The 21690-nt window shown below is 64.4% G+C and overlaps 2 protein-coding genes across 2 annotated transcripts in view; one reads left to right on the top strand and one right to left on the bottom strand.

The window, feature by feature from the left end:
* The window catches only part of EVI5L (ecotropic viral integration site 5 like), a 29365-nt gene extending 17755 nt beyond the window's left edge, over positions 1-11610 (top strand). The window contains exons 10-21 of the mRNA XM_049639816.1: positions 409-506; positions 588-648; positions 3905-3958; positions 4910-4942; positions 6022-6162; positions 7715-7861; positions 9182-9322; positions 9411-9566; positions 9671-9817; positions 9907-10002; positions 10083-10178; positions 10353-11610. Coding sequence (XP_049495773.1) covers positions 409-506; positions 588-648; positions 3905-3958; positions 4910-4942; positions 6022-6162; positions 7715-7861; positions 9182-9322; positions 9411-9566; positions 9671-9817; positions 9907-10002; positions 10083-10178; positions 10353-10637 — 1455 coding nt within the window. The 3' untranslated portion in view covers positions 10638-11610. The remainder of the gene's footprint in view (positions 1-408; positions 507-587; positions 649-3904; positions 3959-4909; positions 4943-6021; positions 6163-7714; positions 7862-9181; positions 9323-9410; positions 9567-9670; positions 9818-9906; positions 10003-10082; positions 10179-10352) is intronic.
* Positions 11611-14718: 3108 nt separating this feature from the next.
* PRR36 (proline rich 36) lies at positions 14719-19829 on the bottom strand. The gene is made up of 7 exons (XM_049639398.1): positions 19385-19829; positions 19134-19248; positions 18558-18745; positions 18339-18438; positions 18023-18135; positions 15775-17922; positions 14719-15576 (listed from the first exon to the last, which is right to left on the bottom strand). The coding sequence occupies exons 1-7, from the start codon at positions 19827-19829 to the stop codon at positions 15065-15067; spliced, it is 3621 nt and encodes a 1206-aa protein (XP_049495355.1). The 3' UTR covers positions 14719-15064.
* Between the last annotated feature and the right edge of the window lie 1861 nt (positions 19830-21690).

The raw sequence follows: 21690 nt of genomic DNA, 5'->3' as shown, positions 1-21690 counted from the left end.
CCAGCGAGGGATCTTCCCTCCAGGCTGCTCCTGCCGCCCTGATTCCTCACACCCTTCGGCCTCCTCTTACTGCCCCCCGGGGGCAGCGACATGCCTGCCCCTTCCCCTGTGGAGGTCCCTGTGCTCAGACCCCTCTACCGCCTGGGTTTGCCGGCAAGAGCTCCCGAAGCCCTGCTTTTTCCCTTCGAACTGAGGTCCAGGCTGTGGATGCTGCTTCCCCAGCCCCGCTTCTCACACTCACTTGCTCGCTCCACACGCCCTGACAGAGCGCCCGCAACAGGCTGCACCATGAGCTGGGCCGCGGCCGTGCCCCTGGCAGACCAGCTCCTCCCGTGGGGAAGCAGCATATAGCTCTGGCAGGCCCCGCACTCGGGGCCTCTGTGTCAGTGACCGCCTGTGCCCCCACAGTACTTCCAGAGGGTGATCCCCCACCAGTTCGACAGCTGCCCAGACAAGCTGATCCTCAAGGCCTACCAGGTCAAGTACAACCCCAAGAAAATGAAGAGGTCAGTGCCAGGCACCCAGGGGACTGGCACAGAGGGGGTCCCCGAGAGTGGGACGTAGCCTCATCTGACTCCCCTCTGCAGGCTGGAGAAGGAGTACGCAGCCATGAAGAGCAAGGAAATGGAGGAGCAGATCGAGATCAAAGTGAGTCGCAGGAGTGGGGGCAGGGACGGGGTGCCCTTGGGAGGGCAGCCTTGCCCAAGCCGCACACAGCCTGTGCTTCGAGTCCGAGGCATCTGCCTCCACACACCTGCCCTTCCTTCACCAGCGGGCCAGCGTGTGAGCAAGGGCCCACCCCACTGTCAGAGACCGGTGGCAGATAAAGTGGATAGGTCCCTGCCCTCATGGGACGCCCTCCTCATTATCGTGGGGAGATGGTCGGAGAACAAATGGTACAGGCTATGGACTCCAGAAAGTACTCTGGATAAAAATGCGCAGAAGAGAGGCGGAGCTGACCCAGGGAAGATTGCTCTGGGCCCAGGGAGTCAGTGCAAAAAGGCCGTGCAACAGCAGGCCTGATGGACCGGAGGAATATCAGGAAAGCTGGCCCTGATGGGCGGAGCCCTGAGGTCAGGGGCAGGCACGGAGGACCGAGGACGGCGCCCATTGTGGCCCCTCAGACCCAGACTCGCCTCTCTCTCCTTCCTTCTGCTTTCATCCTTCTGCATGTGATTTTAGTTATTCATGCAACAAGCATTTATTGAGCATCTACTGCGTGCCAGAGTCACAGCAGAGACTGAGGGTCCCCCCAGTCCAATGAGAGGGACAGACACAAACCCAAACCCCAACACACCTGGCTTTGTCCTCTTCGGGATTCACTTCCCAGCTCAGCCGTGGACCAGCTGTATGACCCAGGAAGGTGGATTCACCTTTCTGAGCCTCAGTGTCCCCTTCTGCAAAATGGGAATAACATTTGCTCTGCTGTTCAAATTATTATCATTATTAATTTTAGTTTTATTATCATCACCACTATCAACGTCTCTGCCCCCTTTAGAGAGGCAGAGGCAGAGGCAGAATCTAGATTAGAAGCCAGGTCACCTGCCACCCATACCTGAAGGGGAAAGAGGGCATCGGTGTCCTGGTCCTGTTTGTTGGTTTTCCAGAAAGTTTTGTGTCCTGAGTTTGCAAGCATCCCCCTTTCTCAAGAATGGCAGCTTGACTGATGCACCAGTCCCAACGTGTGTGCCTGTCTTGCTCATGCACGGTCATGGGCCTGCGCCCATCTGGTGACTGTGAGGGCCCAGTGGTAGGTACGTAGGGACACAGCAGACACTCAGACTACATGCCCAACCTGGAAATTTCCAGGAGAGGAGCCTGAGAGCCCACAGACCTTATAGGATCCAGGCAGACGCCTTCTTTCATGGATGGCCCTGCCCTTGGCACTTTCACTTTTAGCCTGTTTCAAAATGTACCTGAAATTTGTTTTTTTTTTTAATTTTTTTTTAACGTTTATTTATTTTTGAGACAGAGAGAGACAGAGCATGTACAGGGGAGGGTCAGAGAGAGAGGGAGACACAGAATCTGAAACAGGCTCCAGGCTCTGAGCAGTCAGCCCAGAGCCCGACACGGGGCTCAAACTCACGGACCGCGAGATCATGACCTGAGCCGAAGTCGGACGCTTAACCGACTGAGCCACCCAGGCGCCCCTGAAACTTGTTTTAACCAGGTGGTCAAGTGACAGACACAGAGACGACATTGCCCTTGAAAGAAGAATTTATTACTCCTAGTTGCCAAAAGGAGGGGGCACGCCCCACCACACCTGGCCACGTGGGGAACCACCAGAGTGGGTCAGAGTGGGTCAGGATGCAGAGGGTGAGAGAGGGAAAGCGTGGGCCAGCTCCTTTATCGGGCATCCCCAGGAAGGAATGGGCAAGGCAGGCAGTCAAGTTTGAGTTCAGGATTGGTTGGTCTGAACAATTTCAGCAGAAGCTGTGGGCTACCGGAGAGTCCTCGGTTGCCCTGGGACAATTTGGGGCAGGGAGAACGCTGGCTGGGTGTGCGAGTGCTATAGGAAAGGTGGGTGGCTGTGGGCTCTGTATTGGCTGGTTTGCATATGAAAGGCTAGTCGAGGGCCAGGCAGTCTCTCCAAGATTAGCAAGGTGGCTGGATATCAAAGCATCAAAAATACAGAAAATTTAAAAGAAAAAAAAAAAAAAAAAGCCCAGCGTATGCATTGACCCTGTAGTCCCTGTTCACTCCCTGTCTCTTATTTTCCCTTTGGGGTAAGCAGGAGAGAGGGGAGTTGTCAGTTGGGCACATGCGGCTTCTCAAGGATCTCTGCGATTCTGCGGTGGTGGGTCGTGGCCAGAGAGAAGGCAGAGTAGTGCAGGGGCCGGGGGCGAGAATCAGGACCCTGGAGCGCAGATACGGGGCAGAGAGCCCGCCCGAAACAGATCGAACCCAGGCCAGCTGGGAGGCCCGGCAAGCCACCGCCCCCTTGGGACTCAGTTTCCCCACCCGTGACATCAGTGAATGACCCTCAATCGGGTCTATGATTCTCTCTGACCGCAGTTGCCTCCTGGGAGTGTTCTGAGTGTTTCCATCACCTTTTTCTCCCGGGAAGAAACCAGGAAAGGTTCTTTGTGATCCACAGGGAGGCGGGGCCCTCACTAATAACGGATGAATGTGGGGCCTGGGGCTTCAGGAAGACGCAGGATCTGGTTGGTGTTCATTCAGCACACACTCTGGGTCCAACTATCTGTACCCGCTTCGTAAGGGGTACCTAGCAGAGGCTACGATGCAAGGCATATATAAAGCTCACCTGCTTCCCAAAAGGCCACGGGGAACTTAAAACCACAAATATCTAACCCAAATCCATCAGTGCAGGAGAGAAGGCGGAAAGCGAGGGAAACTGCCTCCAGAACCGCCCCGCTGGAGGGAAGTGACAGCTTTTGAGCACAGCTGATTTTTGTGGCTCACAGAAATGTAGCTGTCCCGCTGAAGGAAGCATGTGTGTTCAGCAAGACCCCCTCCCCTGGACCCAGACTCTGAGAACAGTTCGTTCTGGTGCCCGAAGCAGAGCCATGAGGGGCGGGGATTGACAGACCCAGAGGAAGGGTCTGCCCGGTGATAGGTGTCACATTGGCCTTTGGCAGGCCCCCGTGTGGGGTGGAAACAGACTCCAGAGAAAGTGGGTGTGGGTGCTGACTGCTGACCCCTGAAAGCGATCACATTGTTTTAAGTGAACCAAGGATTCTTTAAAAAAAAAAAAAAAAAAAAAATCTAATGGGCCATTCTGAACAGGGATTGGCCCTGACTGTTCTCTGGAATCACTGACCCAGAACATTTGACCATGACTCCATCTTGCCTGGAGGCGACCTGGCCCTTAAGGGGACAGACCTCTGTGTGTATGGGGAATGGGGCGGGGTTCTGACACACTCCCCCCCCTCTCCCCACATAGAGGCTTCGGACGGAGAACCGGCTCCTGAAACAACGGATTGAGACCCTGGAGAAGGTTAGGAGCGTGGCCACCAGCCTGTGGCACCAACTCCTCCAGGCCCCAAGCAGGACCCAGCAGCCAGAGGGCCGGCCAGCCCCCCGCCCGGGCCCGGGCCCCACCCTGAGCCAGCAGGCCCCGAGGAGCATGGTGTAAATCTCACGGAGCCCCCACCCCCAGCCCCACTGAGATGGGGGCTGCCATATACTCAGGGGTTCCAGGGACGCTTCGCTTGGGATCGGGTGTGAGGTTACAACCCAGTTCACTGCACACACTGGTCCCTCCTGAGCTGCCTGCATGGGGCGGAAAGAGGCAGAACCGCAGCTTTGACTGAGGTGCCCGAATTAGGCCACAGGCTCCCAACCGTGGAATTTGGAAGCCTCCCCGTCGAAAGAGAGGAGAGGGGAGGCCTTACCATTGGCGACGTGGTGGGATGGCACAACCTTGACCCTGGCCCCCAGCCTACTTTTAAGGACAGGAGTAAAGGCGGGGGGGCCCACCTTCCTGCTCCTCTCCCCACCTCACTTGGCCCTCCACTGCCCACAGAGAGTAGCCCCCCACCAGATTTTACTGCCCTTGCCCCAAAGTCTCAGTTCTTGCTTAGACTCCACGGGAAAACACTTTGTCCTGGCCCAGCACTGCCACCCCACCCCTCACCCTCCGGGGATGGCGCCGCCTCCCACGCTGAGTTTTCTGGGCCCTGGAGGGTGTAGCCGTGGGCACCCCCACGTCCCCACCCACACACAGACCCCTCTCCAGGACGGAGCTAGCTCTGGCTTTGGTCTTCCTCCGGGGCCTCTCCTGCTGGTTCTTTGGTTCTCTGGTCTCACTCCTCTCTCCCCTGCTTCTAGAGATAGTCCACTGCGTTAGTGACAAGTCATTCTTGTCTGTCTCTCCCCCTCTCCTGTCCCTGTGCGCCTTCCGCTCTGCCTCCTCCCCCTGTCGCTCGGAACCCCCTCCGCCGGGTAGGAGAGCGCTGCTCTGGCTGATAGGTTAATCCAGGTACTGTAGCTTTTCGTCTCCCTGTCCCGTTTCCTTCCTGGTCCCTGCACACCACAGCCAGGGACGGCCTCTTCCTCGGCCACTGCCATGGGGGGGGGGGGGGGGGGGGGGGGGGGGGGGGGGGGGGGCAGGCCTGGCACCGTGCATGGGCGTGGCTGGGGCCCGCTTCTCAGGAGAAACAAAGGTTTCCCTAGGGGGGAAGAGGGGTGTGCGCGTGACAGCACAGTGTGTGTGGTGCGTGTGAGCGTGTCTGAGTGTAAGCCCATGCACGTGTGCAGAAAGCCTCCGCCCTCCGGGGGACACAGGTGGGGGCCCTGAGGCTGTATCAGCAACAGGCCCTGGTGTGTGCACTGCACTGAGCCTCTCTACCACACACACACCACCACCACCACCACCACCACCCCCCCCCCTCTGACCCCTCACGCTCCTCTCTGCTCCTACCTGCAAGGCCTACCATCTCTCACCTGCTTCTGCTGCTGCCTCACCTTGAATGGCTTTATCTGGAAGCTTCTGCCCACCACCTGGTGGCTCCGAGCCTGGAATGGGGGGCAGCCCGAATTGGTTGGGGCGGGGGGATCAGGCTGGGGGGGGGGGTCTTCGCCCTGGGTAGATGGGGGCCCCAGATGCCAGAACCGGAGAGTTGTAGGAGAGCTACATCCCACCTCCCAGCCCTGCCCTGAGGGGCTGTCCCTGAGTCCCTGGGGCCCTGGCTGCCTCCAGACCCCCACCTTCACCAGTGGGGCCCAGACTCTGCTGTGCCATCGGCCTAAGTAAGGATCCTTTCTCCCCACCTGGGGCAGGGGCTGAGAGCCAGGAGCTGGCAGGGGAAGGAGCTGCCATTTGGGCTTTCTCCATTTAGGCGCCACAAAGCCTGGGCCCCGGGGTGGCTCTCCCCCTCCAGGCTCCTCCCTGTGCCCCTCCGCACGTGCCCAGGCCCGGCGGGGCTCCCCATCCCAGGCTCTGAGTGCGGGAGACCTCGTCCCCTTCCTTCCCTCTCTGGGCCGCCCCCTGAGGTGGGCCCGAGGGGGGGGGCCATGTGTGAGCGGAGGGCCACAGCATCCGGTCCTCGCTGTGCTCAGGGCCAGGTGACGCGGGCGCAGGAGGCCGAGGAGAACTACGTCATCAAGCGGGAGCTGGCAGTGGTGCGGCAGCAGTGTAGCTCAGCGGCCGAGGACCTACAGAAGGCGCGGAGCACCATCCGGCAGCTTCAGGAGCAGCAGGTACCCGGCCGGGTGGGGCCCCGCACCACAGCCGCCCGGCCTTCCGGACCCGCCCGGTTACTTCCTAGCAGGCAGGGTAGGGGGGACGGAGAAAGCCGGAGGGGACGCGGCTCGCCCCACAGCCCCACACCCACGTCCCACCCGCCGGTGAGGCGTCTGGCCTGCCACACTGAGAACGAGGCAGCCTCGGCGCAAGGGCCCCTGGGAACCAAGCTGCACCTGCAGGGCCCCCTCCCTCAGCTGACGTGGCTGTGATTCCCTAGGGGAATGTCCAGCATGTCCCTGAGGTCTGAAGGGCTGTGGGCTTCCCCGGGGGCCAGCCATGCGGGATGGGAGCTAGAACGAGAGACAGAGAGGGTTCCCCGCTCCAGTGCCCGGCACTTTGCCCTCAGAAGAGGGTCCGGTCTGTGCTCACCGCTCTGAGCTGGCAGAGTCGGGGTGAGGGGGCAGCCCGATTCTATTGTGGGTCATGAACTCTGGGTCAGTGACGGGGGCAGGGGGTGCTCAAGCGAGAGCACCGTGAAGAGTCCACTTCTCCAGGAGGTGGCTTTCGGGTTTTCCTTTGGCTCTGCCCAGGCCACCTTCCTTTTGCCATGACCTGCCAGCGGCACCGTAGCCCTGGCGGCAGCAAGGCTGATGGGGAAACCAAGGCTGGGCTCATCCCAGCCTTGGCACGATGACCCCTTTCAGGCCAGAGAGACTGCCACCTGCCACCCCTGAGCTGCAGAGGCGGGTGAGGCAGAGAGATAGCTGCTGGGGCTGGGGGTGGGGCTCAGCGTGGGGCCCAGGGCCCACACTAGCCAAGGGAGGGCCCCTCGCATCCGTGGATCTCGGAGACCTGCGGTAGCCACGGGCGGCGAGCGGGCCCTCCCCTGGGAAGGGGCCAGCAGCCAGGAGAGGCTGGGACCACCTCCTGGAGAACCACCCTCCCGGGCCTCCAGGCATCGAGATGGGGCCATGGCTCCAGCCCCAGGGCTTGCTTCCCTCACCCACCAGGCGGGTATCCACTCCCCTGGGGCTCACCCTGGGGTATGTGCGTTGAGAAGCCTTCTGGGCCCTGAGCAAGAACCTGATCCCAGCAGACTCCCCACCCCTTTCTGTTTTGAAATGAGGGTGCAGCGAGAGGAGGGAGGTGGAGGAGGGGCAAGAATGCCCCAGCCCCACGCTGCTCCCACCCCCACTTTGTGCTTAGGCGCCGACTTCACCTTGGGGAACGTGCCTGGGAGAACCCGTCCTCCACCCCAACCCCAGCAAGCCTGGGAGCCAGCCTGAGGCCCTGGAAAGAGCCCTGCAGAAGGTCCCCACTTTGTGGCTTTCCCAGCAAAGAGGCTAAGCCAGGCGGGCTCCACCCCTAGGCACCGAGCATCAGAAGCCCCACGATGGGGTTCAGTTCCCTCCCCACGGGGGCAGAAGGCACAGGGAAGGGGATCCAGGGCTTCTCCTCACCACCGCAGCCGCGGCCCCCTCTGCCAGCCCAGGGGCTCTGAGGAGGGGGGGGCAGAGCCCAGGCCTGCGGCCAGCTGGCAGGAAGGCTACTGACCCCCAGCTGCAGCCCTCTGCCTGCCCCCAGGACAACCCGCGCCTCACTGAGGACTTTGTGGCCCACCTGGAGACTGAGCTGGAGCAGTCACGGCTGCGGGAGACAGAGACGCTGGGGGCCCTGCGGGAGATGCAGGACAAGGTTCTAGACATGGAGAAGGTGCGACTGGGCTGGCAAGTGGGCAGATGTTGGGGAGACCGTGGAGGAGGGGAGGTGGAGAGACCAGACATGCTTCTGGAGGTGCATGAGCAGGCCCTAGTTGAGAAGGGGTGACCAGACAGACCCAGTGGGGCGTGTCAAGCCCCCCTGCCCTGGATATCTACACACACACACACACATCAGGGCACACACAAAGCAGCGTGACTCCTCAAGGGACAGCAGTGTGGTGGCTTTCACGGGCTTCCTGGATAGCCAGTCCCACCTGCCTGTGTCTCCACAGGCCCTGGGGTCCAGGATGGAGGTGGGAGGGAAGGCCAGGGTCCCTGGGGGTTGCTCTCCCCCTCCCCACCTCCATACAGAGACCACCTGCTCCCACCTGCTACTCTGAAGGGCGCCCCAGACCTCCTGGGCCCTCCTCAACTGCTGTCACCCTGACTCCATGTTGACTCAACTCCCACAAAGCCCTGGGAAAGAGGTGCCCCAGCCAGCAGGGGGCAGCAGAACGCACTCACACCAGGCAGAAGCCGTGCCCCACCTCCCTCAAGCCTGCACTATCTGGGGTGCCCTCCCAAGTGGGTTGTCTCCACCCCACCCATGGGCCTCTCAGGCTCCACCAGCTGGCCCAGAACCGGGCTTTCCTCCCACCTCCCTCCACATCAGAGGGAAATGTGCACACCAGGACACCCTGCCACCGTCCCCCAAGCTCCCAGACTCAAACTGGGGACGGTGAGGACCTCTAGCAGCAAGCTGGATTTTGATCCAAGGGACTGGAGCCCTTGGAACCGCCAGGCCTAGGCCTAGGCCTAGGCCTAGACTGTCCCTCGGCCTGTTCCAAGGAAAGGGGCTGCCTGTCCTGGTCTGGGGGAGAGAGGAACAGGGAGAGGGAGCTGTGACCCACAGCCTTCTCGGCTGTTGCTGGGGCAGGTTCCAGGTCTGACCATGGGCCCCAGGGGGTGATCTCGGGTTCCCACGTGGCGGGGCACCCGCCCTATCCCAGCCTACTTGGTGTTATTAGCAGTAACATTTATGGAAGACCCACGCGTTAGGCGGTCACCCTGAGACAGTCCAGTGAGAGCGGGTGCCGTTCCGCCGCAGGATTTCTGCGGATCTAGGCCCGGGGCCCCGTGGGGTCGGGTCTGCTCCCCAGGGGCCTGGGCCGCCTTCCCAGTGTATCCCGGGGTCTGGGGGCGAACCCCTCCTCGCCGGGGTGCCCGGGGTGGAGCTCAGAAGACCGCGAGGCAGGGGTGTTGGTCCCGCAGGCAGGGCCGCCCGACGCGCGGCTTCCCCCGCCCCGGGCGCTGACCCCCTCTCGCCCCGCAGAGGAACAGCTCGCTGCCCGACGAGAACAACGTGGCGCGGCTGCAGGAGGAGCTGAAGGCGCTCAAGGTGCGGGAGGGCGAGGCCGTGGCCTCGGCGCGGGAGCTGAAGCTACAGCTGCAGGAGCTCTCGGACACCTGGCAGGTGAGGGCCCCAGCCCGACGCGCGCGGAGCGGCCCGCGCGACCCTCGGGGCTGGAGACGCACCGCCCGCCTCTCCCCGCCCCCTCCAGGCCCATCTGTCCCGCGGCGGCCGCTGGAAGGAGTCCCCGCGGAAGCTGGTGCTGGGCGAGCTGCAGGACGAGCTGATGAGCGTGCGTCTGCGCGAGGCCCAGGCTCTGGCCGAGGGGCGCGAGCTGCGGCAGCGCGTGGTGGAGCTCGAGACGCAGGTGGGCCCGAGCGCCCGCGCCGCGGCGGGGGCCGGGGAGGGGGGGTGGGTGGCGGGGTGGGCCCCGCGGCTGGGCCGTGACCCCGCCCCCCCGGCCGCCCTCAGGACCACATCCACCGCAACCTGCTGAACCGCGTGGAGGCGGAGCGCGCGGCGCTGCAGGAGAAGCTGCAGTACCTGGCGGCGCAGAACAAGGGGCTGCAGACGCAGCTGAGCGAAAGCCGCCGGAAGCAGGCGGAGGCCGAGTGCAAGGTGCGCCCCCGCCCGCCGCCCCGGCCCGGCCCGGCCCCCGCCCCGCCGCGCGCCTTGACGCGCCCTCGCCCCCTCTGCCCCCCCCCCAGAGCAAGGAGGAGGTGATGGCCGTGCGCCTGCGGGAGGCGGACAGCATGGCGGCGGTGGCCGAGATGCGGCAGCGCATCGCCGAGCTGGAGATCCAGGTGAGCGGCGGGGCGGCGGCGGGGGACGGGCCCCGGGGCGGGCCCGGCCCTGACCCCCCGTGACCTGGCCCGCCCCGCAGAGGGAGGAGGGCCGCATCCAGGGCCAGCTGAACCACTCCGACTCGTCGCAGTACATCCGCGAGCTCAAGGACCAGATCGAGGAGCTGAAGGCCGAGGTGAGCGCGGGGCCGCCCCGGCTGGCGCGGGACGGGCGGAAGCCCCGCGTGTCCTCGGCGGGTGACGCTGGGGCGTCGGCGCCCGGGAGGGCGCGGGAGGAGCGGCCTGGCGGGCCGGGCTCCGTCCGTGGGCGCGTCCGTCCGCGCCTTCAGCGCGCCGGTTCCCCGCCCCAGGTGAGGCTGCTGAAGGGCCCGCCGCCCTTCGAGGACCCGCTGGCCTTCGACGGGCTGGGCCTGGCGCGGCACCTGGACGAGGACTCGCTGCCGTCGTCCGACGAGGAGCTGCTCGGCGTGGGCGTGGGCGTGGGCGCGGCGCTGCAGGACGCGCTCTACCCGCTGTCCCCGCGCGACGCGCGCTTCTTCCGCCGTCTGGAGCGGCCGGCCAAGGACAGCGAGGGCAGCTCAGACAGCGACGCCGACGAGCTGGCCGCGCCCTACAGCCAGGGCCTGGACAACTGAGGCCGAGCCCCGCGTGCGGAGCCAGGGGGCCACCACCCCTTCCGCCGCCGCCTGGGGCCGCACCTGATAAACTCCGTGCGCTCCGTGGTCCCGGCCACCCGGGGGCTAGGCCCAGAGTGGCGCGGCGCAGAGGGTAGGGCCGCGGGCTGAGGATCCTCAGGGTCCCCCGGCAGGCCCACTCTCCACAGCAGTGTTTACCCATCTTGGTCTGTACCCCTCCGGGTCCAGTTCCCGGGAGGGTCTGCCCCTCTTAACAGCCAGGGCAGGGGACGACCCGGAGGTCCCAGGACTGGACGCGCAGGAAGCTCCCTCCTCCCAGCAGTCCCTCTTCTGGGACACGGTGGCCCTGCTGGGAAGGGCCCAGGGGCTAAAGGAGGCCTGAAGAAGAAGGGGGGCGGCTCTGGGCTGGACATTACCACCCCACGATGCCCCTGGGGACCCTTGGCGGCTGGGCACAGATGGCCAGGCTGGCCTTTCCTGCCTGGTGCAGGCATCATGGCCCCTGCAGCAGAAACCAAAGTCCCCCCTACTGTGTGCAGGGCCACCTGGGGTGTGAGCGGACAGTGGAAACCAGCCCAGGCGTGGGCAGTGACTGTCCCTGCTTCTTGGGGGCCAGAGCAGCTGCAAGGAAGTGAAGAGACCCCCCTCGCCCCAGCGCCCCCCCATATTCCTGTGTGAGACACTCTCATCACCTTGTCTTGGCCAACGATGGAGAGGCTCCCCCACCCAAGCTAGCCTGCTCTCCAAGGGGGTCCCCAGCCTCTTCATCCCTTCCTTCCCTGTGGCCCCAGCCCCACCCTCCCCAGGGGAGGACTCTTCCCAGTGGTTACCTCCCCTCCGCTGCTCATGGTGGTCCCGTGGTCTTTGCAGAGTCGGAGCTGAGAACGGTGCCAAAGTCCAACGATGCCCCCAGCCCCTTGCCCCCAGGGCCTTGCGACCCTCGGGCCTGACCCTGTCGGTGCTCCTGGAGCCCGGAGCAGCATCAAAAGCAATCTCCCTGGCGCTTCCTGGGGTGGGGACCCATGGTCAGTTCCCCCGTCCCGGTTGCCCACTCCTCAGTGTTACAAAAGCCTGGGGACCAGGGTGGGCGCCCACGGGGCTCTCCCACGTGCCCCCCACACTGCCCACCACCATTTTGCACACTGCCTGTTCACACTCCACACGTCGCCCAGGCGGGAAAGATGGAAAATAAAGTGTATTTACGCAGTCACAGACAAGGTGCGACAGGCCTGGGGGGGCTTGCAAGCAGCCGTGAGTCCCCAGCCCCTTGTCCTGAAAAGCAGTGTAGAGGACATCAGACTGCCCCACAGTTTAAGAGAATCAGGGGTAGGGGACCAGCAGGGGTGCCAAAGAGGCTGCCTGGGATGGGGGACAGCAAGGGAGAGGAAAGGTCACTCGTTGGCTCAGTGTGAACAAAAGTGTGGGGGCTGGGAGAGATAGGGGGGGGGGGGGGGGGGGGGGGTGGACAAGTTGCAAAGGACTTCAAGTGTCAGGCTGACAGATGGACGCTTATGTCTTGCTATTTTCAGAAGGGTGGCTCTGGAGACGGTGACAGGGGGGAGGTATTGGATGGGAGGCCTGATTTTCCACCTGGACAATATGCTTGGGCCTCCCAGGAGAGACGTGGAGGCATGAGGGGCCCCAGGGCTTCAGGAAGATACAGGACCTGGTTGGGGTTCGTTCAAACTCACACCCATCCTCAGGCCTTCCAGGTGCTCTGCCTTGTGCCCAGCTCTGCGGGGTCCCCAGTGTGGTGGAGACAGACAAGGGGGTGGGGGGCTGAGCCTGCCTACCAGTGGGGTGAGTACCCAAAAGAATCCAGGAAGGCTTCCTGGAAGGGGCGGGGTGGGGGGTGGAGTTCTCTCCAAAGGCAAAAGCAGAAAGCGAGACTTGGCGGGGTCAGAGGAGGCACATGATGCCTATGAGGAAGGAACGGGAGAGAGCGGGCATGGCCAGACTGAGAATTGCTTCTCCAGTCGGGAGCCAGAATTTGTGCTTTGAACTGAGGGCACTGAGGAGCCATGGAGGGCTTAGGTAGGGGAGGGGGCACCAGCAGATTGACCACAGTGTTGGGGGTCAATCAGGAGGCCAGGGCAGAACCCAAACAGCTGGACAGTAGGGACAGTGAGTAGGCAGGAGCTCTCCTGGGGGAAGGAGGCCCGGAGAGGCAGAGTCCGTAAGGGGTTTCGGCACGGAGCTGAGGCAGGTTCCTGGGGCGGGGGTGGGGGGGAGCGGCAGAGCCAGGGATGGCAAAGGGAGGCTTCCCAGGGAGAGAATCTCAATTGGGTCCAGGCAGATGCCAACCAGGCCCTGCCCTCTGCACCCAAAGTGCCCCTACCCACTGCCACCTGGTACCGGCCAGGGAGCAAGGCGTGACACCAGTTATGCACCAGCACAGCCAAGTCCCACATATTGACCCATGGCTCAACGATGGTGTCTCCACGCACCATTCCCAGCCTACAGATTTAACACTGAGACACCCTCCCCCCAATGGCTGCCACCCCTCCTGCTCCCACAGGGTCATCCACCCCAGCTGGCTCCCCGGGGTGGGGCAGGGCCCTGGGGGAAGTGTCTGAGGTTCTGCCGGGCTCCATCTTAGGGGCGTGGTCTTGATGCCCTGGTGCCCAACATGTCAGGATTCAGCCCCTACCCTTGACTTTGTCCTAGCATCTGGAAGCAAGGCCACCTGGGTCCTTGCAGGGCCCAGCTAGAAAGAGAATCTCTGTGGCTTGCCACTGAACCGAGCTTGAGCGCGTGAGCGTGCTGGTTCCCCCCCATACACATTGGCCCCTAGGGGTGGAGGTGCCCGGTCCCACTGGGAGAAGGCCGACTTTCTCCTAGGACTCCAGACTGACATGAGGGTTGGGGACAGGCAGGGCTTAGGGATTAGGTCTAACAGGAACATGCCTATAGGGTGGACTACAGGGACTGGGTCTAGGGACAGAGACAGGGCTAAAGGTTCGGCACAGGGTCCCACTCTGTCCTTTTACCTGCTCTGTGGATTGTGGTCCCCCCCACCAGGGAGGACCCTCAGGGAGAAAAGGCCTAGGGGCTGCATTTTCTGGAGTGACACTGGGGAGGACAGGTCTGGGTGGGGCTAAAGGGGTCCAGGGTCGAGGTGACTCAGTTGCAGGAGGAAGGACAGGAATTCTGATGGGGGAAACAGGTGAAGACAGATTGGCGGTTTTGTTGAGGACTCTCGACTGTGGGCCCAGGCAAGGTTGTCTGGCTGGAGGGGCTTGAGGAGGACTCCCTGAGATGGAGGGGAAGATGAGGCCCAGGGGTTGGGAGGCACAAAAGGGCCTGGTGAGGACTTCCTGGTCTCCCACCCGACCTTGGGAGAGGCTGCTCCTTTCCCGCAGAACCCTCTCAGCACAGTCGGCTCCCCAGGGACAAGGAAGCCTGACGCCGGAGGATCCTGTACCCTAGAGTCCCGGGGCCGGAGGAGTCCTGGGCGCAGCTGGAGACCTACCTTCTGCATCGGAACCTCCTCGGTGAGCGGAGGGCAGTGTGCCCGCGGGCTGGGAGGGCGCAGGAGGGAACGGAGATCGCCACTGGGTCTTAGACGACCCCCTCCCTTCGGCACTCCAGGGCGTGCGAGGTCAAGGGGCGCGCACCGTGACGAGGGGGCCTCAGGAAGAGGTCCCCCACCCTCGCCCCCGGACCTGGGCGAGCCCTTCCTGCACGTCTTTCCCCCTTCCCGCAAGAGCTGCCGGCTCCCTTAGCGGAGTATAGGAAGAGCTTCGGTCGTTCAACAACGCTGGGCACGTCTCAGCTCAGCCATCCGGTGGTCGGGCAATTCCACCGGGCTGCTCCTGCGCCTAACTTGTCCACCACGAGTCAGACAAAAAAAGCCCACGTTCACGCACGTGCGTGGGGGCGCCGCGTCGGGGACTCAGCACCAGGTCCCACCCCAAGCCTGCCTCACGCGCCCATTTTCCTTAGCAAAGAGGCACATCTGCGTGGGGCGCGGGAGGCCTTCATCCGGAGCTACAACCCGCTCGCGCACAGCCTCCAGCACCGGCAGGCCCAGCCCCTCTCGCCGCCCCGCGGTAGACCCCCTAGGCGACTTCGAAGGTGCACAGGCTGCAGCGTCCCGGCTTTTATTGCAAACTCGGGCAGCGCGTGGTAGACAATACACAGGACGCGGGGCGGAGCCTAAGCGGAGGGAGGGGGAGGGGCTCGAGAGGAGTCGGCGTGTTTCCAGGCCAAAGGGGCGGGGCTCGAGGGAAAGACCTCGGCCACAGGCGTGGGTGGGTCGAGAGCCTGACCCAAAATCTAGGGCTCTAGGGGGCTACGTCCAATCCAACGGGAGCCAGACTCCCGAAGGAGAGCAGACAGGCGGGCAGTCTAAGACGCAGAGGCGTAGCCAGAGGGGCGGGTCCTAAGGCAGGGATGGGTATGGTGGGCGGGGCTAAGGGTCTGGCTCAGTGGAAGGTCTCCACCTCTACCACCGTCCAGTCACCCTGCGGGGAAGCCACGTCGTCCGGGGAGAAGCTGGTGACCGAGGTGATGCTGGCGCGGGACTCGTCCAGGGGAGACAACAGTTCAGCCCAGCGGCCCAGTTCGGCGTCGCTGAGCGCAGTCCGGGCACCCCCCGCGACGCCACCAGCCCCCGCAACCCCTGGGCCACCGCCGCTGCCGCCAGCGGCACCCTCGGCCGCAGCTAGCAGCAGCGTCCGGCTCAGCAGGTGCTGCACGACGCTCGCCTGCAGCGCCCCCAGCGGCAGCTCGCCCAGGCGCGCCGGCTTCGCGCCGCGCGAGGTCGCCCCCGCGCCTGCTCCAGCCACGACCTTCCCACCACCCGCGCCGGGCCCAGGACCCGAATCCAGCGCGTCTGGGGCGGGGGTCGCCGACTCGGGCCCCTCTGCCTCGTAGATGGTGCACAGGCCGTCAGCGGAGCCTGGCCCGGCAGAAGGAGGCCAAGGCAGAGGCGCTCCTACGGAGAGAGAGGCTGGAGTGGGCTCAAGGGGCGGGCACCTGGGCTCCCGCCGCAAGGCCCCGCCCCTCCTCCCGGTTCCGCCCCAGACCCGACTGCCCTGCCCGCGAGCTGGAAAGCCCCGCCTCCCATCCCGCCCTCCTACCATCCCCGGACTTCGCTCCTCCCACAGCTCGGCGAGGTCAGGGGGCTGCTTACCTGTGGTGCTGCGGACAGCCAGCGGCGGAGGGGGACCTCGGCTCCAGGAGGCCGGGTGGCAGGCGGCGAGCTCCGCGTCGGCGGGAGGGGAGGCGGCGGCGCCGCCCTCCGGCCCGCTGTCGTAGCCGCGCAGCTCTTCCGGCGTGCTGGTGGCACTGCTGCTGTGGCCCGCCAGATCCGGGCCGCTCAGCGTACTGGACGGGCTGCGGGAGGGCGGTGGCGGCGGAGCTGGGGCCAGCGCCAGGGTCAGCCGTGGGCCCGGGATCGGGGCATCGGGACCTGGGGTCGGGGGGCGGCGTGGGGCCTGCAGAGGGGGTGAGTCCAGGGGAGAGGGAGGGACCTGCAGCGGGGGCAAGGCCAGGGAAGGTGGAGCCTGAGGAGGGGGCGTGGCCAGAGGCGAGGGAGGAGCCTGCAAAGGGAGAATAGAGCCCTGCAGAGGAGGTAGGGCCAGGGAAGGTGGAGTCTGGTGAGGGGGCGTGGCCAGGGGCGGGGGAGGAGCCTGCAAAGGGAGCGTAGAGGCCTGGAGAGGAGGCAAGACCAGGGAAGGTGGAGCCTGAGGAGAAAGTGTGGCCAGGGGAGAGGGAGTTGTCCGCGGAGGGGGTGAGGCAGGGGGAGAGGGAGGAACCTGAAGAGGAGGCAAGGCCAGGGAAGGTGGAGCCTGGAGAGGGGGAGTGGCCAAGGGAGTGGGAGGGTCTTGCAGAGGTGGTGAAGCCGGAGGGGAGAGAGGGGCCCGCAGAGACGGTGGGGCCTGAACTGGGAGCAAGGCCTGAGGGGGTGCGGCCTGTAGAGGGGGTGTGGCCAGGGAAATTGGAGTCTGTGGAGGAGGCGTGGCTAGGGGAGAAGGTGCCTGCAGAGGTGGTGAGGCCAGAGAGGGTGGGACCTCTGTAAAGAACCGGGTCGGAGAGGGAGAGGCCTGTGGAGGGGGTGTGGCCAGATGAGGTGGGGTCTGTGGAGGGGGCGTGTCCAGGAGAGAAGGCGGAGCCTGCAGCGATGGTGAGGCCAAAGGAAATGGAGAGCACAGAGGAGAACCCTGCAGAGAGAGGGTGGTCAGAGGGCAGGGAGAGGTTTGTAGAGGGTATGTGGCCAGAGAAGTGTCCTGCGTGGGAGGTGTGGTCACTGTATAGGGCATAGCCTGAAGTGGGGAAGGTGATAGGGAAGGACTGGTCCGTGGAGGGGGAGTAGTCAAAGCAGAAAAGTCCTGCAGAGGGGGTGTGGCTTGGGGAGAGGGCGGATTCAGCAGAGAAGTTTCTGGAGTCAAAGAGGCTTGTAGAAGGGAAGTGGCTGGTGGTAGAGGAGTCGTGGCTGGTGATCCAGGAGCCGACAGAGGAGGTGTGGCCAAGGGAGAGGGGAGAGTCAGAAGAGAGGGCAAAGCTGGAGAAGCTTGGGTTGGGGGCATACTCAGCAGAGGGGGTGACACGGATGGAGAGAATGAAGCCTGAGAAGCGGCCGTAGGAGAGGTGGATGCCTCCAGAAAGGAGGTACCCACGTGTGTGGGTGGGGCTTGCGAGGGGGGTGTGGCCGGCGGAGAGGGGAGGGTCTGCAGAGCGAGTGGAGCAGAGGAAGGAGGGGCTAGGGGAGGGGGCGTGGCCAAAGGGCAGGTAGGAGAGCGAGGAGGGGGCGTGGTCGGTGGAGATGGAGGGAGAGTGGCCGGCAGGGGAGTGCCTGTGATTTGCGGAGGCGGTGCCAGTTGTGCAGTCAAACCCGGTGGAGAGGGTGTGGCTATTGGAGGAGAAAAGCCCGGCGCGGGGGTAGCGCTCTTCCTTGGGGGTGTGGACTGGCGGGGGCGTAGAGCCTGCAGCCCTTTTGCCTTGGGCTGCGAGGGCTGCGAGGGCTGCCCGGGAGCCCGGGGTGTTCCACCCGGCGAGGCCCCGGAGCGGGCAGGGGAGGACAGGGGAGTGGCGTTGGAGCCTAAGGGGCGTGAGGCTGGCCTCTGGAGACCTCCGCCGGCGCTGGGTCGCCTCCTGGTGGCGGGGCTCGGCTCCGCGGCACCATGCTGCGGGGTACTGCTCACGGATTTCCTGGAGGCCTCGGTCGGAGGCCGCGGCCGGGCATTCGGAGCTGCCCGAGGGAGACCCACTTCAGCTCCTGCAGCCCGGGACCGACGGGAGGTGGCTGGGGAAGGGGCGCCTGGGGAGGGCCCGGAAGAGTCTGGGGACGAAGTAGAGGCCAGAGAGTCACCGATACTTCCAGGCTGGTCCCCTTCACTGCCCAGGAACCCCGTTCCCCACCCCACCCCCAGGCCACGTACCTCTCCGTGCCCCGGCGCTCAGCGGGCTCCTTCTAGGTGTTTCTGGGGCTTTTCCTCTGGCCACGGGTTCCTCAGCTGGGGGCCGAAGCCCTTTCTGCGCAAGAGTGCCTAGCCTAGGGACAGGAGCGGCCCCGCTCAAGAAGGAACTCTTTGCTTTCTCCCAAGCCTGTATGTTCCCACCAATGCCCTCTCTGGGGACACGCAACCTGTGCCCAGCGACCTGCAAATGCACCCACTCCCCCAATTCATGTGTAAAACTGAAAGTTTCCAGTTAGTGACACTAGTCCTTGCCAAAGGGACTGGAGAGGCATTTTACCTGGTGGTCCCGCTGGCACGTCCCGGGCTAGAGACAGAGCCTGGGCCTGGGGTCTTGGCAGGGGCCCGCTCCCCTCTCCCAGCAGCTGGGGGCCTGGAGGCTGCGGGGAGAAGGCCAAGTCAAGGCGGTGCCTCCGGAAAGGAAGGGGAGGCAGCAGCCTCACAAGGAAAGGGGGAACAGAAAGACGGGGTCTGAATGGGGGCAAAGAGGGCGGGATACCTGGACTCCGGGGGCCTGTCCCAGCGCTCCGAGTTGATCCCACCCGGGGAGCAGCCTCTGGGAGAGCGGCTGCCCGGGTACTTCCAGCTCGCTCGGCCAGGGGCCCTCGCCCTGCAGCTCCCGCTGCCCCCAGAACTCGGAGCGCCGCGCTGGTTACTGGGGGAGGGGGTCGAGGAGACCCCGGGGGTCTGGGGGTGGGAAGGCCGGGAGGGCGAGAAGCCGGAGTCCTTGTGGCGGCCCCCGCCCTGGCCTTGTCCCTCTTGTCCATCCCGCACCTGATGAGGAGACAGACAGATCAGCATCCCAGCTCCTGCGCTGCTACGCTGCCTGCAGGGACCCGGGTCCCGGCACCTCGCTGCTCCTTCCCCACCCACAGGCGCCCACACTTCGGCTTCGATCCACTTCCCTCCCACCCACACACACCCACTCACCAGCCCAGCTGCTCACGGTGGTCCCCTGGTCCCACCCCCACCGCCTTCCTCCAAAGCTGAGAGGCCCTGCCTGCCCCAGCCCACCCGCCTCGTCTCCCTTTCAGGACCCGAGACCCACGCCCCTACCCCTCGCCCCTTCGGAGACCCGGACCACCAGCCTCGGGGACGGGGGTCTGCCACAGGCTCCAGCTGAGGGGGACGGGAGCGCAAGCCCTGGTCCCCTCCCCGGCCCCCAGCGCCCTCCCCGAGGATGCGGGCACCTGCCAGGGGGAGGAGCGGCCCCGGCGGCCCGCGAAGGGGCTCGCGGAGACAAAGAGCCGCGTCCGGAGCCCGTCCCCCTCCCCCAGCCGGGCCCTGGTCCGCTCCGCCCGCTCCACCTGCTCGCGCCGCGCTCACCTCGGGCTCTGGCCGCCCGCCTCTCCACGCTGGGTCGCCTGGGGTGGGGCCGGGCGGGAGCGCCGGGGCTGGCGTGAGCCGCCGGCAGGCGAGGGGAGGGGGCTGCGGGCGGTGGCGCGGGGAGCCGGGCCCGCCCCTCGGCCGCGGAAGGGGAGACGGGGGCGCGCGCGCTCGAGCCGGCCCCGGGAGGCGGCGGGCGGGAGCGCGCCGGGGGCGGTGGAGAGAGGCGCGGTGGAAGGAGGGGCGGCTTCTCCGCGGCCGCGCCGCAGGGCCCCAGACTCCCAGCCGCAGGGGCTTCGGGAGGGAGTCCCTTGGGGTCCCGACGGGGCCTGGCCCCTTCCTCCAAACAGACACACCTGCCTTGGCCCCCACCCCAACCACCTGGCGACCGATGCCCGCCTGGACGCGGATAGGCCGGGCCCTGGCAACCAGGGGGCGGGACCATCGTGCCTCGTGCCCAGTCAACCAATCCCGCCGCTCAGTGTCCCTGGTCCCAGTCCTCGCCTTCTCGACAGCGGAGGCCGGCCCCCCAGGGTCCCCGCGGGCCTCCGCCCCTCTCATATCCAAGGCTTTTCCCAGACCCCAGGAAGTCCCTACATTGGTTGCGGGAGGCGGACCACGGAGAGAATGCAGCCGTGGGAATTTAGGGGTAGGCTCGGATTTGGGAGAACACAAGAAGAGAGGAAGGCTGGGGAGGGCGGGGAGAGAGAACTGTGAGAGGCTCCGAGCCCTCGGCAGGGCAGGGCACCCCCCTCCCCACATGCTCCTATGTCAAGTCAGCAAAAGCAATTAGCAGAGCCGAGCTTTGGGCGGGGGGGGGGGGGGGGGGGCAAAGGGGGGGGGGGGTGTCAAAACTGGTGCCTGAAGGAGCAGAGACGACCCTGTCGGAGGCTGCCCAGCACAGCCGGTGGGAGTGGGAGGTGCCTTTCCCAGCCCGCGCAGGGGTCTCCGTGGAAGGACCTCCACAGGGGACTGGGGCAAGGGGGAGGTAGGAGTGGGAAGACAGAGCCGGCCGCCCTCCTTCATCTCTGCTTATTGCTAGGACACCTACCCCCCCCCCCCCACACACACACAGTGCTTTCTACCTCTGATACCTCCTCTGTCCAAACTGAGCCACCCCCTCCCCCATCCCAAAGAGCCAGCGCCCTCTGCCCCAACCCTTTGCCCATCACATGCCTGCATGCCCACACAGGAGCAGTTCACTACTGTCTGGACCTGGGGGGGCTTCGTGCACAGGACGGGGCGTGGGGGGCTTTGGCACCTGGCTGAACCTGGACAAGGAAGATAGACTCAACTAGGGTGTGGCCGGAAGCAGGGGTTTGGCTTTCTCCCCTCAGGAGTTGCGCCTGAGTTCAGTTGAGGTTCGGGGAATGGAAGAGAGAGGGGGGCAAGGTCAAAACCCTTTGGAATTTGTCCTTTCAATGACCCCTCCCTCCAGTCTGGGAGAGGTGCCCCCTCACCATTCCTCAGGGCGCTGCCCTCCAGAGTAGATCATTCTGGCCTCACCTCCTCCCCAAGTCTTCCGAGCATCACCTGTGTGAGCCCCTTCTGGCATGACAGCAGCCTGGTTTCCCCCCCCCCCCCGCCCACCCGCCCATTCACCAGCAGTGCCCTTCCCAGCAAGTCACATCCACTGGCCACCCCCAGATGCCTGCCCCTCACCTTTTATAGCGCAAGGCCCCTCCGAGGCTACACTGAACCCACTCTGCATTTCACTGGGATCTGGGCTCCTCCTTCTTTTAAGAACGCTCTTCAAATGTCCATCAACAGGGACGGATTACGCAAACCAGAGAGTACCCTACAGTAGAATATTCCTCGGCCAGAAAAAGCAACAAACTACTGGGGCGCCTGGGTGGCACATTTGGTTAAGCCTCGACTCTTGGTTTCGGCTCAGGTCATGATTTCACAGTTCATGGGTTCAAGCCCTGCGTCTGGCTCTGTGCTGACAGCACAGAGTCTGCTTGGGTTTCTCTCTCTCTCTCCCTCTCTCTCTCTGTCTCAAAATAAATGAATAAACTTTATTTAAAAAATTAAAAATAAATAAAAAGCAACAAAGTACCAAGCCACTCAAAACAGGGACAAATCTCAAAAATATCCTGCAGAACAAAAGAAGCCACACACACACACACACACACACACACAACGCGCTGCATGATTCCATTTATATAACATTCTGGAAAATCCAGGCTAATCTGTAGTGTCAGAAAGCAAATCAGTGATATCTGGGGCCAGTGGGAGAGGGAGGTGTGAACCACCCATGACACTCACTCTCAGGTTCCCGACCCTCAGAGATTGTGTGAGACAAT

The sequence above is a fragment of the Panthera uncia genome, chromosome A2 (assembly GCF_023721935.1).
Source record: "Panthera uncia isolate 11264 chromosome A2, Puncia_PCG_1.0, whole genome shotgun sequence".
Lineage (NCBI taxonomy): Eukaryota > Metazoa > Chordata > Mammalia > Carnivora > Felidae > Panthera > Panthera uncia.
The sequence above is the reverse complement of the archived record's forward strand: the minus strand, read 5'-3'. Positions and strand labels throughout refer to the sequence as shown.